Source organism: Gavialis gangeticus, unplaced genomic scaffold, assembly GCF_001723915.1.
Source record: "Gavialis gangeticus isolate Ggan-Ray unplaced genomic scaffold, GavGan_comp1, whole genome shotgun sequence".
Classification (NCBI taxonomy): Eukaryota; Metazoa; Chordata; order Crocodylia; family Gavialidae; genus Gavialis; species Gavialis gangeticus.
In genome coordinates this window covers 3881843-3905158 of record NW_017729020.1, presented here as the reverse complement: position 1 = coordinate 3905158, position 23316 = coordinate 3881843, and the positions used below count along the sequence as shown (strand labels likewise).

General features: G+C 47.8%; 1 protein-coding gene across 3 annotated transcripts in view; it reads right to left on the bottom strand.

The window, feature by feature from the left end:
* The window catches only part of HK2 (hexokinase 2), a 61530-nt gene that overhangs the window by 30800 nt on the left and 7414 nt on the right, over positions 1–23316 (bottom strand). For 2 of the 3 annotated variants that reach the window (XM_019514370.1, XM_019514369.1), the window contains one exon: positions 11541–11703. In XM_019514370.1, coding sequence (XP_019369915.1) covers positions 11541–11703 — 163 coding nt within the window. Of the gene's footprint in view, positions 1–11540; positions 11704–23122; positions 23253–23316 lie in introns of those variants that run through there. The other variant, XM_019514368.1, reaches the window with a different exon arrangement.

Here is a 23316-nt window from a genome sequence, read left to right as displayed (position 1 = left end):
CCAAATCCACCCCAAAAATTAAACCAGGTGAACAATAGGTCCAATTCTGGCCCCACCAGCTAGGCTGAGTGGGTTTGAAGGCAGCACAACCAAACAAAGAAAAGCAGTGGCTGTGCTTCTAGTAACACCCCTCCCTCTGCACAGCAATTGCCCCCGTAAGTGCAGGGGGTGATGGTTACCATGGGTGCATCTGACCCTACATTTCAGAAGCCCTTCAGCCATTGCTGAAATGCAAGGCTCTGCTGAAAACAAGCACACGGAAAATTGCACGGGTTAATGGGAGAGCTTTGACCAACGATGCCTGGACAAAGCACCAGCTATGCAACAGAGGCAGGCCCCTGGGATCGTTCACAACTAGGTGGAGCAGGCCTGGTATCCACTGATAAGGCTCAAGGCAGCACATCTTGCCTAGCGCAGGTTAAGTAAAGTCAGACCATCTTAGCTGCTTCTTCAAGGGCCTTGTTGCGTGATCTTAAGAAAGTTGCTTAATCCCAGGCTTGGGCAAGGCAAATCCAGTACCAAAGCTAGTTCTTAGAGCACCACGACATGGTGCCTCCAGCAAAACTGGCTACAACTATAGTCGGGGGAAGGACTCTCATGTTTTTTATTTTTCATCCCTCGCTGCTCTTTCATAATATACACGTGAGTGAAAAGATCCAGCCTCTTTCAGAAGCAACTTGTGGCACCTCTTGCTCAAATCATTTCAAGAAGTCATCCCATGTGATGGCTGAGGAATTCGTCTGAGGGATTTCAAAGCAAGGCTTTCCTCCCCTCAAGGAAGAATTTGGCAATGTCAACAGGAGAGACCACGGGATCAGAAGGGGAAAGAAAGAACAGATACCCATGAAGCATCACAGGATTGGCGCCACACGCTTGAGCCAATTTTAGAACTGGCAGCTGAGGCTTCTCTTGCTTACACTGGAGTAAAATCAGAGTAATTGCACTGATGCTGGTGAATACAGCAGCACATCCCAGCCAGGAAAATCTAACAATGTCAGGTACTCAGATACTTAACAGAGAACACAGAGTACCCAATTCTGAATCCCACGTCATCCCAGAGACATGAAGTAACATTCATCTACCCCTCAAAAGCAGCCAGGGTAAAGGATGGACAGGAGTGGGAATCAAGGGTACCCACCTAGCTTGACTGCTGCAAGTAAAGAGTTAACAACAAAAAAGCAGGCTAGATAGACTCCGCAAAAACAGGTAATCTCTGTGACTTGGCTTGGTCACATGTAACTTAACAGAGTTTCTCTGGGTTACGGCCACATTTATATGAACTGGCTTGAGAAACCTGCAGGGTTATTAGCTGGACCATCTCCCACAGGAGACTTATCAAGCAGTCGTTCTCCCCCCACCACACGCACTTTTCTATTGTTCTTTTTTAGGTATTCAACTTTATTTTCCAGCCCCCCAAGGTGGCCCATTGCAGAGTCCAGGACAACTAAGTAGAATCACCAGTACAATTCGGGAAAAGTGCCAAGTTTGCTATATCAAATACCTAGCTCCGGGCAGGGGGAGGGAGGTAGAGGGGGTGGGGGGAAACCCTCTATCAGCACTCTTTAATTTCTGAATACACTAAATCTGCTGTGCTGGCTACTCCAGATGGATTATAGAGCCTAGGGACTGCATTGTGCCCAGAGATCCTGTGACAAAGGGGCTACAGTTGAAACAAAAAATGCACTTTATTAGTATTCAAATGACACAGGGCCAGTGAGCGTCTCCAGTGACTTCAGCTGAAAAGACAGCTTACTGTCCAAGTCTGTGGGGCATTGATTGGCAACAGGAGATTTCCCGGGATCATTATGGGGTCGGCGTTCCAAGAACTTGGGTGAGGTGGAGAAAAAAATCAGTCACTGGGAAGCTCACACAACAATTCTCTTATAAAATCCTATTCAAAATGTCTTTCAGAGCACGGAAACTAAAAACCTGCTAAGACCCAAGGTAGAAAAGACAAAGGGGGGATTTCTTTAAAATCTCATATAAATCCTCCTTTGACAAGACACTGGCGATCCCTGCCTGCCAGGACAGAGAAGTTGAACTGGATGTGGCTCCGTAACAGAGTAGGGAGAGCTTTGGGGACACCCAGACAACTGCCAGGGGAGAGCTGGGATGGTTTTCAGCGTCCGTCTATTGCTGGTGGAGCTGGCAGGTTCTGTGAACGTGGTGGCTGGTTAGGAGCAGGATGCTAAGGCACCTTCCTGCTGGTCCAATGTTAGCCGACTTGAGTGTGCCAGAGATGAGAGCTTTGTACTGACTTCAGCTTTCCGGTTCCACCCAGACCACTGATGTCTCTTTTGGTGCCAAGCTGGTTATCTTATTGCTGAGGCAATACTGGAATTTTCTGCCTTTGCCCTGAACCATCCCCACCCAATCTGTTTAATGATTCATATAAAACCTCAGGGCCAAGCCACCCAGCCCTCTGAACCAAGCCAGGACTTGGCAACTTGTACCTTCTCTAACAAGAACCTGGAGTACCTGGCATTTGTACCAGGTATTCAAGCAGCAGAGGGCTGGAGCAGAATACAGCAGCCAGATCCTTCCTTGATACCAAGAGCTTCAGGTGCTAAGGGCTAACGTGAACAATACAATCACTCCCTTAACTCTCAGTGGAAGGAACTACAAAGACATTTCGGCTGATGACTTGCACAGACCTCCAGGCAATTTTTAAAATGTTGATCCAGGCTGACAGCTCCCCACTGTGAGGATGGATATGTGTACAGAGGGAAACCAAGGCACAGACAGCACATTTGTTTGGGACTTGCCCAAGACCACACAACCACCTGGAAGCAGAACTAGGGTTTGAAGCCAGAGGTCCTGACACCCATACCACACCCATGTCCAGCCAACATGCTGTTTCTCTCCTGGACCGGGTGACCCCAATCACCTCTGCAGGTCTGGTAGCTTAGGTGACTTGTGAAAGCCCATGAATATGAAGGAAGTCAGGAAAGGAGCTGCCCAGCCCTGCTTGGTAGTTACTAGGACAACCTATTCAGGGAACAGACAGGGGCATCAGTCATGTGGCCCAATGTTGTGTGATGCTGAGGCCCAAAAGGTTAAGTAACTTGCCCAAGGTCACACAAGTGACCTGTAGCATTAACACTTGCTCTCTCAAATCCCTGCTCTGCATCCCATCTGTGAACCCTTTTTTACCAAACTAGTCAGAATCAGTTTCCTAGTTTAAGTCAACCACCCAGTTTTGAATAGTTAATCTAAGGGGGGAAAGGTGAGTGTGAGATGTGAATATATAAGGTATTGTGCAACAAAGCTAAGTGGTACCTGGGGACTTCAACTTCTCTGCACCACATTCAAATCCAGGTCAATAGTGACAGATAGCACCCTAATTCAAGGGGGAAAGCTGGACCATAGAAGTAACCCAAGCTCTCATTTGGTCATTAACATATGCTACAAAGACTATTATTTAACTAAGGGGCTTACCCAGAGCCAGTACCACAACATTTGAGCAGCTCAGAATTGTTTACTGGACTTATCCTCAAAATACGCTCTGTGATATATGACTCCCAGTTTATGGAGGGCAGACAGAGACAGAGTAATACCACAGGCCACACTGGGGGTGCGTGGCAGAACAGGTCGGACTTGGGCTAATGTTTTATCCACTGGACCGTCCTCCCTGGACCCCGAACTGAGTGGTTTGGCCTCAGCTCTGACCTCCAACAACCAGCTTCAGTGGCAACATTGTACAAACAAAGCTTTTGCTGTGGACCATCTATTGCAGAATCCAGTAGACCCATCAGGGCACATGCCCACTTGTGACCAACTAGCAGAGACCCATTAGTCGCATTTGTGACCAACCAGTTGGTACTGTGAGGTAAAGGGGAGATGACAGCTTGTAGATCCATTCATCTTCAGCAACATTGGTGGGGATGTCAGCTGATCTGGAGATCAGCTGGGAGCAGAAGGGCCCTAAAGATCAGGGGGGAGAGACCAGTTTGGACATGACCAGAGAGCCCAGGGCTGACGACATGTGAAGCGTAGCTCTGTCAGGATACATAAAGCCCCTGCAGAAGATCCCAGGCTGACTGGGCGCGGAAAGGACTAACTTACAGTGTATGGTGAACTCATGAAGGAAAGAGCGCTCCAGTGCTATCTATCACCTAAAAGAGTTTTTCAATGCACTGGTCAGTAAGTTTGCTCACTGGCTTACCCCAAGCAGACACTGGAAAAAAAAGAGCCCAGGAAACTGCAGGGGCTTTTCCCCTGGCTTTAAAACACACTTTCAAATATCTGAAACAATGCTGTTTTTATTCATCTCCCCCATCCAGCCCCTTGCACAGGACTTTCGAGTCCTAGGGCCCCACAGATAAGATGTTGCAGACTCCAGAACACAGGTTGGTAGAAGGGATCTGGAATATTCAAGCTAGTCAGCTTAAAAAAGGGGAGGAAAAAAACGTTGGAGCAGATCCAGACTTTGTCTGATGTGGGAACAAAGGGAAGCAAAAAACACAGCTTTCTCATTGATGTTTCTCTGCTCATTACAATCATATTGTTGTAGGTTCACCAATGAACACTATTCTGTGGTTATTTCATAAAGTTTCGACTATTCTAGCAAAAGAATTGGAGCAGAAAAGGTGACACTGAACACCATAGCACCAAATGAAGCTGATGGTACAGCAGGAGCCTAACGTACTTTTAAAACCCAAGAACAAAATCAGGCCCAAGTCCAGTTTACACTCTAGAGGATTTGAAGTGGTGGCAGTCAGATCAGAGCTGGGCCCGGCAGATTGAGAAACTTAAACTGGCCATGACATGAAAACTTATTAGCAAGTCTGAAGGCTTCCTGACTAGCATGTTTAGAGCAAACCAGTTTCTGTAGCCAACAGCACACAAGGGAGGGATGTGGCCAGCATCACGAGCAGCTGCCTTTGATTCCCTAACCTGAATGAGTTGGTACCTGCATTTTCCAATGGCAGATCAAGCTGGACAGCTTCTGACCCGAGTCTAGAGCAGCAGAATACTTTACCACTCAGTATTGTCAGCAAGTGGTCTCTCCTGTTTGGCCCTCTATCAGAATAACACTGGGGCTGAAGTTCAGTGAAGATTAAATACTTGACTGTATGTTCTCACATACAGCATCCTTTTTCCCCCCCTCAAAAAACAGCTGGTGGAAATTGTAGTGTGCATCATACACGAGAAATATGCTAAAAGCCATTTCTGCCCTTTACTGGGCAAAAGTGAAGTAAAATCTGCATGGGGACTCTCAATGAGCAGGCTCAGCTCCCTAGCTGCTGCTACTCTACCTTTCCAAAACAAGGTGTGTATTATTTTGTAGTATGTTGTATATGAAAAAATATGGCATTCAAGATCCTTCTACCCACCATGCATCACAACCTGAGTGCACAACTTAACTCTTGGTGTTACTGTCAGTGCACAGCACTTAAAAACCCCAACCTATTGCTCCAAGAGCTGCAGGGAGTTAGGCACTCAACATCCTTTGAATTTCAACAAGAGACAGACATCCAGTTCTCTTGGGCTCCTTTGAAAACCCCAGCCTAAATATGTTGAGGGTTGCACTAACCCCAAAGCAATAGCATACCCAGGCATCCAAGGTCATGTGGTTAAGGATGAAGGCAGGGCAGTGTGGCACTTTATAGACTAACTCATTCAGAAAGGCATCAGCTTCTATAGGTTACAGCCTACATCATTAAACACAAAGGATGGGTATGCATGTAAAATTAAATGTGCAAAGTGACATTCTGAACAGGAAAGTGACATTTCAGTAATTAACTCCACAGGGCAAAGCAAGGGTGTGATACATTACAGGAACCTGGTTATGAAACACTGCAAAACCATGAGCTAGGGAGGGCTGGGAGCAGAATACATTCATTACAAGAGAAAGGAGAAGGCAGAGCTGGGTGGTACCTTAGAGACTAGGAAGCCTCTAGAAAGCAAAATCTGGCAATTAAAGGTGCTGTTCTCTCCAGAGGGACTTGTGTTAACTCAGTACCCACACGTGGTGCCTATGTCTCATCTGACATCACCCAGGCCAAGTCATAGGCAGAGTTAAACCAGTGGCGAAAAAGAGGGCACTCAGCCTTCCTGATGGTTGGCAGTACTTTTACAGCTCTGGAGAGACACAGCAGGTAATAAAAAGGGTGTGGTACGTATGATTACACAAAGCAGCACAGCACTGCAACTGACTAACTTCCTCAATTTCAGACCGGCCAACCCAAAGCATTTCAGCTTCGGGCAAGTTCAGGAAGAAGGAAATGCACAAATACCAGTAATGCCTTGAGTGTAGTGGAAAAGGCCCTGCTGGCTGGGGAGGGTAGTAGGGGGTGGAAACACATGCAATGTCTACTGAACAAAGCAGAGAGATCATTTAGCTACATCACCGCTTTCCAGTAAAATGCTGCTCCATTCATTTGCCTCAAGAAAACTTAATTATGTTTGACCACCCCCTCCGGTTCATCTTACTCTTTTAGTGCATTGTCAAAGCGAAACCATAAGCAGGGATAAAGGCAGTCAGTGTTTCAATTAACCCCTGAAAAGGCAGGCGAGCAGCACACTGCCAGAAGTTGGCTCATCAGGTCCCATTTCTGAGCACAAAGCAGCTGTTCATTCCACTGCACATGACCCAAGTCAGATCTGCATAACTCGGAAACTAGTCATCCGGTGTCTGGAGCAAAAGGGTGGTTGCAAAAGTGACCTATTACCTACAGGAGCACGGAAGACTCTCCTTGATGAAAGATCTAGCCTGAACAAGGAAAACAACAGCCCCGTGTGATTTCCAGCTCAGTGTCTGATCCCACTCCTTTAGGGCAGGTCCTGATGGAGGACCAGACAGCTGTAGTCAAGAGTCTACTCCCAACCCTGTGCCTCAGTCGCCTCATCTGAAAAATGCAGTTCCTGTCACTTCCTGGGCTGTGTAATACCTCTGGGGAACTACAGCTGAGGAGTGCTGCAGGACACTCAGCAAGTCTTGTCTACACAGAAGCACACATGTTGTCTCCAGAACGTGGTTTTTTTAAGTAGGCTCCAAGAGGTCCAGGCGGGCTACATAGGCCCTTTTCAAGGGCTGTGGCCTATCTGGAAAATCTCCCCTACAAAGCAGCTGAGAAATGGAAACACCTGTTAGATCAGAAAAAACTCTCTGCCCTGCACAAGCAAGACCCAGGCTCCCTGATCAGAGGTTTTTCTTCAAGGCAGAGAAGCAACCAACTTGCAGGGTTTGATTACATGTTATCTGCTGCCCAGATGACAATTCAGGTCTTGATTGTTTAAGAAGCTCAGTCAGAAGCACTGGGTTCAGGAAAAGCTTGTGGCCCCTTCTAGGCTATGGCACCATTTCCCATTACAAGGCCCAAAGCTGAAGGGGTCTTCCAGGATCAGCTGGTTCTCCCAGAGGTCTGCCTCCTTGAGCCAGAAAGGTTTGGATGGGCACTGGCAGATCACTGAAGACGATCCAGACTGATTACCCAGTGCCCTAAGGCAGAACAAGGACCTGAAGGAAAAGGGGTAAAAAAGGAAGAGGTGGAAATCCTGGAATTTCCAAGCTGTACCTCTGTTTCTGTGGCTCCATCCCTGCCCTCACATGCAGCTTTCCTTCCGCAGCAAGAATTATCTGCACAAATGGTATCAATCCAAGCCTGGAAACATTTATCATTAAGACAACACACACCCACACAGCTGCCACCCTACACCACATGGTACTACTAGCAGAGCTGATAGCCACAGCACTACGGGGCAGTGTTTTGGCTCAGACTGCCGTGTGTGGTCTGTCCAAGCAGCTCTTCTAGTCATGACCTTACATTTTTACCAGTTGTTTCTCCTCCAAATGGACCCCCAAGACTGACTCAGGGAATCCAGAGTAGCTGTTGCTAGGCATTAACAGCAGCAAGTAGTGTCTGGCTCAATGCTCCTCTCCAGGATGAAGCACAACAGCTGTTCACTTAAAGCATGCCATAGAAGCAGCAGCAGGAATTTAGCCAACCAGGCAGCGGGAGGTGCACCAAGTCACCGGACCCTGAAAAAGAACAAAGAACCCCAGGAGATCTGGCTCACGGGCAAGAACGTGGAGTTTCTGTCTCATGCAACAGTCACAATCGCTCTGAACACCATCCCAAAAGCACTGGCACCCTGCTGCAGCCTGGCAAAACACCTAGGTGCATCCTAGAGTTCGCCTACCCTGTCCCTGCTTGTCCTAAGACTCCCCACAGAATCAGAGGCAGAGACAGAGAAGCTGCAAGCAACTCAAAATGCCATCTTGCTTTGCACTGGGGAAACGTCACCCTTTTAATTCCCCTGAGAGCTGAAGATTCCCAATTTCCAACCCTTGCAGAGCAGGCCCTCCTCAAGCTGTTGTTCCAGGAATTGTTACATCAGGGTTTTCCCGCATGACACGCTGCATAGACACAACCCCGACTGCTGTGTGCTTGTGCTGCTTGGCACCACCCGACTGAAAGGATTTCTTTTAAAAAAACCCTCTCATTGCTGAGGTCTGGAGTTTGGCAAACTATCATTAAGAAGCAAAAATACAGTCATTCCCAGGCCTGCTGCTGCAATGGTGATGGAAACCAGCCAACTGTGCTGTAGGTACCAGCCACCCAGCCTCCTTCTCACACTGTGATGGACTGGGGATGCCTGCCTACCCTGCACACAAGGTCTGACTTCAGCTCAAGGCACATGCATGTGAACATGCAGACGTGCACACATAAACTTGGGCTGGAGTCCTCCAACATCCCCAAGGGCAAAATGTACTGAATCCTAATAAAAAAGATATATATTAAACATGAATATTTAAACAGATTTCAATCTAATTCCTGCCCCCAGGCATGAGGCCAACTCCAGCTGAGGTTGGGGTGAGGGAGGAGGGAAGAAGTCACATGTGCAAGATATGATCTGCAGAGGAAGCAGTGAATACAAACTGGCTCCCAGAGTGAGGGTGTCTAGGGTCAGTGCTGCAAAGGGTTGTATGAGGGACCGGCCAAGCCCCTAAGCAGCGCACCTGCTGTGAACATGACCTTGGTAGATGTGCTGCAGAAATTTGCCCTTGCATCTACAACCACTGTTGACACTTTGAGGGTAAAAGGTTAATGTTGTGGGTGAGCTCCAAGGCTTAAGAGAAGAGAAAAACCACAGGCTGCCTCTTCTGCTCCTCAAGCCAGGCTTGCCTCTAAGGCCACATGCACTGGCCAAGTTAACCTGCCTCCTCCAGTAGGAAAGAAAGCCACAGAGACAGCAGAGGAGGCACCTTACTCCTTCCAGGGACACTGCAGCTTCCCTGTGCTTGGCTGGCGCAGGGAACCTGCCTTCAGACCAGACCTTCTGTCCATGGAGGAAGTGGCTGGGCCCTTGGCCTGCAATTTGGCAGGGAGACACGACTTGGGGTGGGAGATGGCACCTGCTTGCTTTTAGGCATTGCTGGAAGCAACAGGCAGAAATACAGAGCAGCAGCGGGGCAGCTGGGGACAGGAAGGGAAGGGAAGACTAGGCTCTTTGGCAATTCAACCCCTCCTCCTAACCAACTCCTCACTGCTCAAGCTATTTCCAGTCAGGAGCCAGCTAGGAAGGTCATCAGGCTTTCTGTGCCCAGCTAGTGGCCAAAGGAGCAGTCCAGTCAAGCCCACAGGCACTGCACCTTCTTAGAGCCAAGTTCAATCTTCCCAAAAGCCTGCCAGATCCTTCCTCCCCTTCCTGAAGTCCTCTCTTGACAGCCTCCAACCCATTCCCTTCCTTTGCTCTGCCTGCACTTCCGCAAGTGGCAGCAGAGTGGGACCAAGCTGCTTCCAGTATTCAAACCGCAATGCCATCTGCCCTGCTTTGAGCATGTCTAATCAATGCAGCATATAATACCCCAGCAATCTACCTGCCCTAGACTCCTCACTATTTCTACACACAGCAGAGCTGCACCAGTGGCAGCCTGCAAGGAAATGTTTGCCAGGCGTCTCTCTCCTTGTGCAAGAGACATAAGGAGTTACATTGCACACTTGTGATTCCCTGACTTAAGGCCACAAATCCCTGCACTGAGGCCACTCCAGCAATCTATTAACTCAAGCCACTAAATCCTATACCAGTGTCTCCCCACTCACCCACCTAGAAATGTTAATAATGCCCGTGCTTTACTGCTATCATTATTATGGTACCTTTGTGCATGACTAGGCTCTGATCTTCCCCGGAGCCTTCAAGGGCTTATGACAGAGTCCCTGCCCCAAGCAACTTTGCTTCTAACAATGGGATTCCTCCCTGTCCTTAATCTATCCAACAAAGGGGAGGAAACCATGCAAATTAAATGATAAATTGGTTAAGAAATGCCTTTGGTTTTCTACATTCATGTCATATACCAAGACACGGCCAGACAGTATGGGGTAGGGGAGACTTTTATGCCTCTCCTGGGAGAAAAGGGTATGTAGCACTTGGTGGGATCAGCCTACTAACTTCTAAAAAGAGGTAATGTCAAAAGAATGCAAGCAAATGCTATACCATATCACCATGAAGCAGCTTAGAGCTACAGTCATCTGAAACCTGTGTTCCTGGAAATGCATGGAGCACCAGACTGGGAGTCAGGAGACTGGGCTCTGTTACTGCCACACTGGGCAATCTTGGACAAGTCCCTTCCCTTCTCTACACCTCCTGCTATAAAATGGGGGCATAGATGCTGACTTTCTATGCGAAGGCCTTTGAGCTTATTGGTGAAAAGCACTATATAAGAGAGTATACACATACGTGTACAACTTCTTAAAGAGATTGTCTTCTTAATTCTACTGCCCTGTTAAACTGATTTCATGGCAGGGTAAACTTACTGAATGGATGTCAGGAGAAAACCGGACATAGAGCAGGAGCTACATCAGGTAGATAGTGCTCACTCGGTGCCGACTTCTTTGTGCAGAGACCCACCCACACTGGATCTGCAGAGGGTGGACAGAGTACTTTTCCTCCAACCTAGCTTGGATTTATGAGCCTACGTACATACCTACCTCTCATGTACAGGCAGCGCTGGTGTCTGTCTGTAAGGAAGCAGGCAAGTCTGAAGTTGGTTCATTGCTCAGAAATCCCTTGACTTGCCTTTCCAGGCTGTGAGCACGTTTTTTCCAGGACTCTGTGAGCTGTCAGAGCACACTCCCCAGCTGACTTCTTGCCAGCCCTGACTCTTAGGCAAACCTTACACATCACAACACAAACTCGTGCTTCTCCAAGACTGCAGCTAGTTGAGAGAAACAAGCTGCTTTACCTTTAGTTTGGGCCAAACAATGCTATTCCATGAAATCCTCTCACCAAATGATCTCGTTCCAGCCATCCTGTGCCGTGCCCTGTAATATCGACATGGCATCTGGGCTTTCCTAGCTTGCAGGAGGAGTTCTGGGAAACATCACAGGAAGTTCTGGCTTTAAGGGGCCACTTCTTGTTAAATGTTTCTCTGAGTCACTCAGAGGCCAGTTCATCTACTGGCAGCCACGGACTTGAGAACAGGAGGGACCGGGGCGGGGAGGCCAAAGAAAAATAAAGAAGAGGCAGGAGAAGGCAGGTGGCTGTGAGGACGAAAACAATGCACAGAGCGTGAGTATTTCTCTACAACACTTTACCTGTCCCATCTGGGGTGGATCTGACAAATGTAGGCAACATCTTTACTGAGGCCGTGGGGTTGGTGTCTGCTCCCAGGCCTTTCTCCATCTCCTTTCGGAACCGTTCAGCCACCTCCTGGATAGTCTCATCCGAAAGCCGCATGTGGTAGAGATACTTGTCGATCTGAAATGGGAAAGGAAAAGCAACCGGTCATAATGAGATGGTAAGGGGGCTGCTGTGTCCATAAGAAGGTTGGGCAATGCCACCCAACCAGAGGTCACTAGCAGGGACCAACCTTGGTATCTTCAGCACCAACATACATGCCGCTATCAGCTCAAAGAATGATGGCTGGCAATAGTAGGCTGTTATCCTCTTTATGCGGTCATAGGAGTATAAGCCATGACACTTTGCTAGCACACTGAAACTGAGGCAGGCAGAGAAACAGTATGTCAGCCCTGTCGAGCACCCGGAGCTCCCATCATGAACAGGAACTTCTGACACTTAGCTCTTCTGAGACCTCAGTCTTTGAGAGGACATGAGATAACCAGGGACTAAATCAGCTCTTTCCCTACCAAACCTGTGCCAAGACCCTTCTCGTCAGGCCCTGTGAAATGAGCCTGGAGGTCCCTGGCAGGAGATTGCTGTTTCCCTTTTATCAGGTGGACAAGGCGAGGGCAGACGCAAAACATGCTTCCCCCCTACTGCGCTGTCATCTTGCCTCTGACTTGAGCCAGCACGATCATCTCCGGGCTTGAAAGGGTTACTCATGGTCCATGGCCCAGCAGCACTAGCGTTCCTGGACACACTGTTAGCAATCAGTGCTTTTCTGTTTCTTATTTTGTGTCACTGTAGTGGGCTTGTGGACCACCCGTGGCACCAACAGACCAAAAAACCCCAGAGAGCCACCCACCACTGCAAAGCTGCCTAGACATTAAAAGAGGCTGGCAGAGGCCACAGAGGTGACCAAATCGTATTAAAAACAGTCTGCACCTAGCTCTGCTTCTTACCCTTCAAAACTGATCCCAGGAGGAGGAACTTCATCTGACTTTAATGCCCATTACCACCATTTCTCTCCTGATAAACCCTGTGGCAGGTACATGTACCAGGCAAAGAGAAAAGGCCAGTTTCTTCCCCAAGACCTTTCGATTACTTCATTTAAAACCTGATTAAAAGGCACCTGCAAGTCAAAGGACAGCTCCACCCAGCCTTTCTGAAGGCCCCGAAGTAGAGCCTTGCTCACCAGCGATTGAACTCAAGGCTTTTGACAGGGCTGTATAGCAACAAGGCAATTTCATTTCACAGGCCAGAGACATCCATCTGGCTAAGTGACCTTACCAGAGCAAGTGGCTAAGTGTCGACAGCAGTGAGCAGAAGCAGAAGTAAGACTTGTCATTTTATTTGAATCCTTTGTGTGCTTCCAGCCCTACTGCCTCCCAGTTTGGAATCTGGCCAGTCACTAGCAGATGTTACTTACAGGGTAAGCAATTTGCAGGGAATCCCGTATGTTTTGTACAGCATCTTGCACAGCGGCCCTGGTGGACTGGGGCAGCAAGATGCAATTGCACTGTAAATAATACCACACCAGCCCAGCTAACACTTTGCCTGTTGGATTTCTGTTCAGAACACATCATCAAGAGGCCAACAGAGGCCAGGCTGATAGACAGACGGGAATGAGAGCTAGCGACCTTAGGCAGGACTTTCTTCCCTTGGCAGGTTGCACAGGATCCATTTATGGCACCCCTTATCCGCCACCCAGCAGGAAGTCAAACACTCCCTTTGCTTCCCCAGCTATTTACTTTCACTCACTACACAGGGATCAGACACAGCCCACACGCTGGCGCTAAGGTAACAGGCCTTAGTAACTCCTGCTAAGTAAACTCGACCTGCCTCACTGCCAAGTAGAAAGGAGTGTGAGCTGTAAAAGTCCTGTCCAAATACTAATTTCACAAAAGCTTCTCAGTCTGGATCTTGGTTTCTGGGCCATGCTGGACTTCAGCCTTATAAAATGCCCCCCAGAGCCCAGGGCTGGGTTACATGTTACTAGAACGAGTGCTAAAAGGGACTGAATTAAAACAACTGCACAACAGGACACCGGAAAGCATATTTGGCTTTTGAGTCAAGACTCGGAAGCGCTTTTATTGTGGCAGCCATTAAAGCCAACAAGGTTTTCATCACCTCATGCCATTGATAGGAGGCAGATGGAAAAATACTATTAATCAGCTGGAAAGCCAAACAGCAGAGGAAATTACTGCACTTACCCCAAACTGCTCAGCGTTGTGCCCTTTTTCAGTCCCCCCAGGAGAAGCTGGACAGGCAGCTATGCAGTAAACTCAGAACAGCCCCAAAACAAGGTTTTCCCCATGGGGTTTTAGCTAGAACTAGGGACAGGCCCATCCTTGCTTCTCCAAAGGCCCACAGCTCTTCCAGACCCATTTTCCAACTGTCACATCCTTCTCTCTGATGAAAAAGCCCCCAGCTTTGGGAAGCAGGAGAGAGCACTCCCCACCCCAAAATATGAATGTTTCTGCATCCATTCCTCCCACAGGTTAGAGGTGCTGCTGATGGGAAACCTCTCCTCTCCTCCTGCCAGGTGCTCTCCAATCATGTACCACCACAGTGTTTGCTCCTCGGCCTCTGCTCACAGCAAGGCACGAGGACTACAGAGCAAGCAATGCACTGAGCCAACAGCAGATGCCAGAGTGCCTGCCAGGTTTGGACCATATGGGAAAGAGCGACCCACTTGGTCTCCATGGCCCTTGGTAACTACGAACTGGGTGCTCACCTAATTCCAGAGGCCTTGAAAATGCCACAGGCTTAAAAATAACCTGCCATGTCAGAAACTGGGCCAATCTTCCTCTAATCCCACCAAGGCCTCCAAAGCCTGGATGATCTTTACCTATGTCCTCAGGTAAGGCCATTGGGTATTGTTCCATTTTCCAGCTAATGCTGATCAGACGGTAAGCCACGCAGTTCCAAAACTAGCACTTACTGAAAACAAGAAGCACCCGGCCCCTCAGTAGCTGCATCTGACAGTTCAAGAAAAGCTTTCATGAAGAAAAGGTTCATGTCCCACACACTGCACATGTCCACACTAGCTCTAGTACTTTGGTCCTGAAGCACAGAAGGGACACTTAAATCCCAGTGACTTTGGAGTCTATACAGGGTGGCACATGATCAATGAGAGGCTGAAATTAGTGGTTCTTACGTAGCTCATAGCTCAGAATGAACTGAAGCGCTTTGCTGAATCCAGAACTCAGCAAAGACTCTGGGTTTCAAGGGGGGATCTAGTGGCCTGTTATAAACTAGTCAGGGGGGATCAACAGGCATTGGGGGAGTCCCTGTTCCCCTGAGCACTGCCAGGAGTGACCAGGAATAACGGTCACAAGCTGGCAGAGGGTAGATTTAGGCTAGATATCAGGAGGCTCTACTTAACGGACAGGGCGGCTAGGATCTGGAACCAACTTCCAAGAGAAGTGGTGCAGGCTCCTACCCTGGGGGTTTTTAAGAGGAGGTTAGATGAACACCTTGCTGGGGTCGTTTGACCCCAGTACTCTTTCCTGCCATGGCAGGGGGTCGGACTAGATGATCTACTCAGGTCCCTTCCGACCCTAGAAACTATGAAACTATAAATGCTAACAAATCAGCATGCCTGGTTATTCCCATGGCACTGAAGGACTTTCCATTCAAATGGGCGGCAAAAAAAGACCTATTTGGGAGTTACTGGTAATGAGTGTGTCTTGTAATTAAACATATGGCACACAAATAATCTAGAGTTCTCATTACCCTTCTGTATTTACTACTAAGGAAACGTGTATGTACCTATAATGAAAAATGGAAGCAAGGAACAGGAGATGCTCTGTTTACCAGGGCGCCCCTTGGGATAGCTAGAAACAATGGCCACAAACTGACAAAGAGCAGATTCAGGTTAGACATCAGGAAGAACTTCTTTACAGTTAGGGCATCAAAATCTGGAATGGGTTTCCAGGGGAGGTGGTGCTCTCCCCTACCTTGGGGATCTTTTAAGAGGAGACTGGACAAGCACCTACCTGAGGTTGTCTGACCCCAGCACTCTTTCCTGCCCAGGGCAGGGGGTCAGACTCGATGAGATACTAAGGTCCCTTCCGACCCTAAAAAAAAATCTATGAAACAACCAAGAGGAGGGAAAATTACTTTGAAAAACCTCTTTCAAGGAGGAGAATCCTTTTTTGTTCTGCCTTTGATATCTCTGCAAATCTCCATTTAGAGAAAGAAAAACCACTTGGGTGCAATCTAGAACAAGTAAATTTATGGGGAATGGATGAGTTCCAGAAGTTAATGGAGGTTCCCTGAGGAAATCTGAGCTGGATGGCAGACAGCCAGCACGTTGAATGTGACGCTGAATGTGTTGCACAAAGCAGGCATGGGCAAAATAACTGGGATACATGTCTGGGTCAAGAATCAGCTTTTCAACATTTTTAAAATTCCAGCTGAGTAGAACAGCAGCAATCTGAAACAAGCCAGGGGAAAGGAAAAAAAAGAAAAAAGCCCCACAAAACAAATCATACCTGAGTTTCCCTTCCCATTTTCTCCTATTAGCAAACACCCAAAATATGTAAAAGTAAGCCAAGTCAGAACTGTAATTACAGACTTGCGTAGTCACCATTTTCCAATAGACGCCTTTTCTATTGTGAGTTTATAGCAGAATATAATATTTTACCAGCCCCAAGAATATTCTATCCCAAACTCAAAGTCTAAAAGCTCTGTGTTATTGAACCATGGACTTTGCGTCCAAAACTGCTGTGCAATGTTGCTATATTTTGAGGGGCTATATTTTGTTTTACCCCATAAGTGGCTGCATTTCACCAGTCAGTGGTGGGATCTCTATGGAGTCTTTGTCCTTGATATCTTAAGACACCTAACTGAGTTTGTATTAAAATAGTTTGAATTCTTCATCTCACAGGAGCGTGAGAAGTGCCTAGTGTAATTATAAATAAACTGCAGTCATTTTCTGTGCAAGTTCATCCTAAAAGCAGAACCTCCAGTTACACACCCCTTATCACCAAAGACAAGACTTGTGGGCGTTGTAGTTTGCAAGGATTAAAACAGCAGTATCCAAGCAGAAATGTCCTTGAAACTGCAACACCAGATGCAAAGCATCCTGGAATTTAAGTCTGAATCTGCATGATCTGGGACCATGCAACTGTCTCCCTGCAACATGTGGATTGGCCACACAAGACTCATGCAAATTTCAGGGTCAATGCTTTGACATTATGACTGAGGCACCTATCAAAAGCTAAAGGGAAAGGGTATATTTTTAAATAATTTCTGTATAATATTTGGCCTTTGGGAGAGAGAAAAATAAAGAATTTATCAATTAAAAAAAATTAAAAAAAAAAAAATTAAGAGAACTCCTGGCTGCAATACAAGTTGCTATGATCCATGGGGAGTCACATGGAGTCACTTTTTTTTCAGCAATAAACACTAGAAGTGCCTTTGTCTATGGGCAAGTTGTGATGTTCTCCCCCACACACCCTGTAAGCTCATCTCTTTTGTCTTGAAGGCGTCGGGATTGTCTGGGGCCAGTGCTGCTTCTTGTCTACCCCCTCGGGCTTGATGTTGCTAACATGTCCGCACATGAATAACTTTATTCAAGTTCAGTGCAATTATTCATATGAAAAGAAAAATTAAGCCCGAGTTTAAGGGCTGGCAAGATCAGTCCCAACAATACAACTGCTTGTGCAAGTGAAATCCCTCCAGTTCAAGTGTTTGTAGAAGCAGCCTTGCTGTCTTTGTCTCTCCAGGAGCTGATAAGAGCTTTAGGGACACAAGGAATGCACTATCGCTCTAATGGGTAAACACTGTGGGGGGGAATCTGTTATGTGCTAAAGGAGCATAAAAGTTTTGAGAATCTTTTATCTTATTTTTGGTTTCCTATTGAATGACAACATTTATCTGGGTCCACCCTAGTGTGTTTTGTAAATTATAGTGTGATAGCCGCTTCCTGTTAAGTACAACTACTTCCTGTATAACAAAACGATCCAGCACTGGAAGCCCTGAAGAGCTATTTAGTTTACTGCAAAAGCAGTTAGCCACCTATTTGTGTTTAAATTCTTTTTGTGCTCTGTAAACTGAATCCATTTGCCTTTTTTTCCTTGGCACTGATTTTTCAGACACATGAATGATGCATCAAGAATGATATGAACAGCAAAAACCTGCCCTTCTACTGTATTTTTGCTCCATAGATCTTACCTCTGAGAACTGAATGTTAAAACAGGTTAAGGTTATAGCTGTATTGGTCTAGAGAAGCAAAAGGAATCAGAACTCATGGCAAAGGCGATATCTATGATTAAAACAGATTAATGATTTTTTTATGGTAAAAAATCCAGTACCTAGTATATTTTTAAATGCGTTTCACTTGAAAGATGAGGATCCTGATTTCATGCAGCCCAGTGTAAATGTTCCCTCCACTCTGAAGTATGAGTAATACTGAAATCCTCTCATGAAAGAGAGGCTACACACATTAAGCTATTCCCAGAATAGCCATGCAAGGCTGGTAAGAGGAACAAGCTCATCCCCCATTAACATGCAACAGCTGAAGACACAAAACAAAAAAGACCCCCAAACCCACCTATCTGGAGTGCATCTGTATCTCAAAGTTCATTACAAGACAAGATGGCATCTCCAACTAACAAAGAGAAAATCTATTGCCTGGCTGGCTCAGACCTGAGTTGAAACCAGGCACTGCAAACTGTTATCAAAGTAGCTTTATGTGTGTGGGACAGAAGATGTGGTCCCTGACAGACATCTGTACCAGCAGCCCTGGTGTATGTAGGTTTACTGGCAGACCTTATGTCATGTGTAGGAAATAAGTTAGACCTTATGTCATGTGTAGGAAATAAGTTATACAGCCCAAGTACAACTTCAGTGGTAAAGACTGCATCCATTTTAAAAGCGAATGACCATCTGCATCTGCTGAAGTGACTGGGGTGGCAGAGTGAGCCTGGCATAGTCCTAGCCTGGCTGAACAGGGTCAAAAGGCAGAAACCCTGCCAGGTGCTAAATGTGACAAGTCACAAACCAGAGCCTTGTGTAACCACATCCTGTCCAGCCTAACCTTGAGCCTGCAAGTGGGGAACCACCTCCAGAAGGTCGTAGGGACTGCATGCAAAAGAGCTCAGCACCAGGCAGGATGAGCCCCTGGGTGACTTTAAAACTTGAGGATACTCTGCCAATCCTCTTGCAACCCGAGCCTGAGCATGAGTCAAGTTTCCTGCTCAGCCGGTTCTTCCCCACCCCCAGGACTCTCAGTCTCAGTTTACAGGAGCTGGGCGGGCTGAACTCTTGACGGGGCAGGGAGGCAGGATTACTAATAAGCCTTCTAGCATCATGCATCACCCAGAGCCTGCAGACTCCGCCTTGTCCGCCCCTCAACTCCATCCCTTTTTCTGAGAAATGAGCTGCTAGAGTGAAAGCTGAAGTGCAGCCCCCTGGCCAAACCTCATGTTGAAGCCGGAAGCATGCACGTTTCCTGCGCTGCTTGCAGCTGCCGTGTACCCCACCCCAGCTGCCAGTGATTCCTACCAGAGAGGAATGACCACACTTATCTGCAGTGGGACATTCTCCGCTCCTGTTATCTACTGTCCCTTGTATCTGTCTATCTGGGACACTTTAATTTAGACTGCAAGTTTCTGGAGCCAAGGGGTGTCTCTTACCCCGAGCTACTATACAGCACCTCTCACCAGGCATCCCCAATGTGGTGGGAAACTGTTCATCAATACAATACACAGGACTTTACCAATCGGATCAGAAACGTCAGTCTCATTTTACAGATTGAAACACTGTGACACAGGAGAAGGGAGTTACCCAAGGTCACCCAGCAGGCAGTGGCAGGTCCCTGGAGTCCCCGTTCAGTGCTCTATCCACTAAGCAACACTATATAATAAAGCTATATCGTGAAACTGGTACCAGTTTGGCTGGAGAATTTGGACCAGTTCACAGGGATTACAGAGACCAGCATGGCTAGAAAACTGGGACCAGAAAGGGAGGGTTTACTGGGACCCCCCCCCTCAGTTATGGATGAACTGAGTGCTGCTCCTGGAGAATGAAGCCTCATCTGTCCACCAAACCCAGATGGTGTGGATAGCAGAAGGGCACAGCTGAGATACCATATACCCGCGGTGCGCCAGAGGAGTTTGATGGGTCTCTCTCTAGTCCTCTGCACGCAGTTACCAGCATAGTCCATGCTGCTCTGGGCACAGGCCGAAGACTGAATGGCTGGGAAGACTGTTACAACTGCCTTGCCCTTCACAAAAGCTTCCTGCAGGCCGAAAGTGAAGCTGCCTGGCTGGGTATTATGGGGGAGTTTGCCCTGTCACTGACCTTGGTCTGCTTGCTCAATCGCTGGAAGACCGCAGTTTCCAGGGACCAGTCTTAAAGCTCATTCCAATGTGCACACAGACAATGATTTTTGGAAATGATCTCTTCTTTGACCAACTGTATCACTGTGAAAAAGTTACGCAGCTGACCCAATAAACAGTATCGCCCCCAAAATCCTTGCCTCTCATAATTCCCAGACCGTCCTGGCTACAACATCACTCTAATAGTACCATCACATGCACAAGGGCATTTCAATGAAACAGACAATGAAACTGCAGATTAAGAGCAACTCCAAGCCTGAAAGGGAAGAGAGAGGCAAATCCTTCCTATGCACATGCTGTATTGACAAGCTGGCTTTGTTTAGAAGAGTCAAATTAAGTCATTTCAAACTTAGCTTTTATCCCTGATTAGTAATTTCTGCTGGGAAGAAAAGAATACCCCAGTGACAATTATTTTACTCTGAATCATGCAATACCCACAGGCAATGATTCCCCTACCATTATTTCAGCCTCAAATAACAGCAGCTGAAACTCAAATGGCTCAGTCGATGTTAATGATTGAGAGACCCAGGCAAAATATCAGAATGCAGCCCATTCATTGATAATTAGTGTCTGAGCTTCTTTAATACTTTTCTGTCCTTTTCTGGGCAATTTTAAACTACATCATCACTTTGAGACCACTGTTACTCTGTCAGTTCCACGGGTGGTCCACATGTGTTAACTCCTTGTTTCCTGCTACTAAACTAAATATTATTTTTCCCTATATACAACTGTCCAGTTCTGATGCAAATGCAAACAGCAGATGAGGTGAGAGAAGCATCTGCAAATAGCAAAGCAGATGCATACATTATTCTTGGAACAGTATGAGAAACTAGGGTCTGATTTGATATGTGCATGACAATAACCAAGAGGCCCCTATCAAGACTGGGCACCCAGTATGCTGGGCACTGTCCAGATACATAGCAAGTAACAGCCATATTAGGACAGGCTGATTGAGGATTTTGTCCCTGAAATCTGTTTAAACAGAGAATTCAGATCTGGAAGCAGTTCTTCATGGCCAGAACTGCAAACCTCTTTCACCTGACAGAGACACAAGTTACCTAAAATGGCTATGGAGTACTTTGGAGGGCCAAGTTCTACTTGATTCTCTTTTTTTCCCCACCTCCCAACAATGAGCTTTGTTTGGTCTCTTTGGCCAAGAGTGAAACCAAATAGTTAGTGAAGTGGACCGAGCTTTGCACACTGTGTACCAGGTTTGTGACTAGGAACAATAGCTGGCTGAAAAAAACCCCATCCATTATTTGAAGTACCTGATAAGCGTCTAAAGCAAGCAGACAATAGCAAGAAAACTCAGAGCTAAGGCCAAGGCCTCACCTCCCTCTTGTTTCTTGCTACAAGATGCACCTGTGTCGATTCCGCTGTTGCACGATCCCTGTTGTGCCCTAATGTAAGACGGAAAGAGTGGGAGACTAGGCTGCATTGCCTTATGGGTTGATCTGATTTTTGGCAGATACTTCTACCCTTTTGCCTCCTATTTAATGCCATCATCAGCAGGGTCATCAACACTGTAGAACTCCGCACTTCAACCTTGGCACTCCCTAGAGCGTATTTATGATGGTTGCGCAGCTCTCTTTGTTGTTCCAGAGAAAAGTCACATCACTAGATAGAGGAAGTGATGGTTTGGTTTTTTTTCTATAGGACACTTTTAGAAATCCTAATCAGCAGCTTCAGATGTGCTATATGATACAGTGTAGAAGAGCACGCTGCACTGTGCCAGGCACAGCATAAGCTTGGAATAAAGAGGGTCCCTGTCCCAGACATCTAATTCAAGGACGCTCACCAGACAGGCAGGAGCACTCTGACTCCATTGTCCAATACACTCTCACAGCCATACACCTTCAGAAACTGTTAAGTTAACCATTGGGATTCAGAGACTACCAGCCAGCCCCAGCCAAAGCAGGCCAACTGTGCTTGGGCTATCTAAAGAAGAAAAATCAGAATAAAAAAAAAGACCATGTGCACATTTCAATTGTCATACTCTAAATATCCAGGCAGAATTAGTGGTTGTTCATAGATGACCCCTAATAATATCCTTTCTCCCCTTAAAAATAATGAGTTACTAGCACAAACAATAACTATAACCCAACAGGGTGCAATCAACATGATGTTTGGATTTGCATTTTCTGTCCAAGTTCAGACATTGATTTGATAAGGTAACATATCACTCTCACACTCCAAGCACCAGCACTGACTGCTCTCTGCTCTTCAGTTCCAGGGCAACGCAGGACGCCAGTTAATTTTTTATTTGCTGCTAAATACTGGGATGGGAATCTCGCTGAGGGGTGAATTTGGAGCAGCGCTGGTTTTGGGAGAGTATAAAGTGGAGCATCAGAGACCCCACTCATTAAAGCCTTCAGCCTTGCCTCCTCCCTTCTCATCAAAAAGCCACTCAGCCCCTAATCTCAAGGTGGGTTTTTAATTTTGAGTGTTCACTCCCATCCCCTACCACTGGTGTCATTTTCCCAAACTGCGTTCTCCTATTACCCATCCCACTCTCCGGCTGCACCCTGGCGCTCAACGCTGCCTCCAGACAGTCTCTCCCATGTCACAAGACAAGTGGCAAATGGAAGCCACCCCAACCTTTCTCCCTTCAGAGCTGGATGCTGCCCTTTATCCCCTCGGGAGCAGCTTTCTGGTTGCATCCAGGGCATCAGACAGTCTGAGCCATGCATGCCCCTGTGTCCCTACATAACCCTGCTTCTCATAAAGGAAAGCCTGGGATGTGAAGGTCCCTCCAGCAGATCTGGAGAGGCCAGAGGGCTCCATCTCCGGTAAGGGATGACTTGCTCCCACCTATGGGGAGCCATGGATGGGGCCGGCTCCAGGAAACCTATTGTCCGGGGTGAGCCCAAGCCAAGTCCCAGCCCCGCTCCCCTCTGCCCCCCTCTGCCGGTCGAGCCTGGCAGGCTTGGCTGCCCGCTTCCCTGCTGGGGACCCCCGCAGCCTCCCTCCAGCGGGGCGGGCGCTCAAGCACGTGCTGGCAGCGAGGGCAGAGCAAAGCCCCGGGCCCCGCGCTCTAAAACCAGCGCGCGGGCAGCCCCTTGCCGCGGCGCGCTGGGCAAGGGGGCGCCGACCGGACCCTCCCAGGCAAGACCCGGCGGCGGGAAGCCGGACCAGGGGGCGAGGCAGCCCCGGAGACCCCCGGGCTCGGCTCCCGGACCGACCCGGCCCCGGGGGCCCCCACTCACCTTCTGAGCCTGGTCATGGCTGAGCTCGGTGAAGAAGTAGGCGAGCAGGTGGGACGCGATCATCCCGCGTGGCTCCGGGCGCAGGGCAGGCGGCGGCGTGCTCCGGCCTCGCGGCGGCTCATTGAGGAGGTTCCCGCACCACGAGTGACGCGGCGCCGCGGCCGGCTCCCATTCGCCCGCCCGGCGGGGGTGTG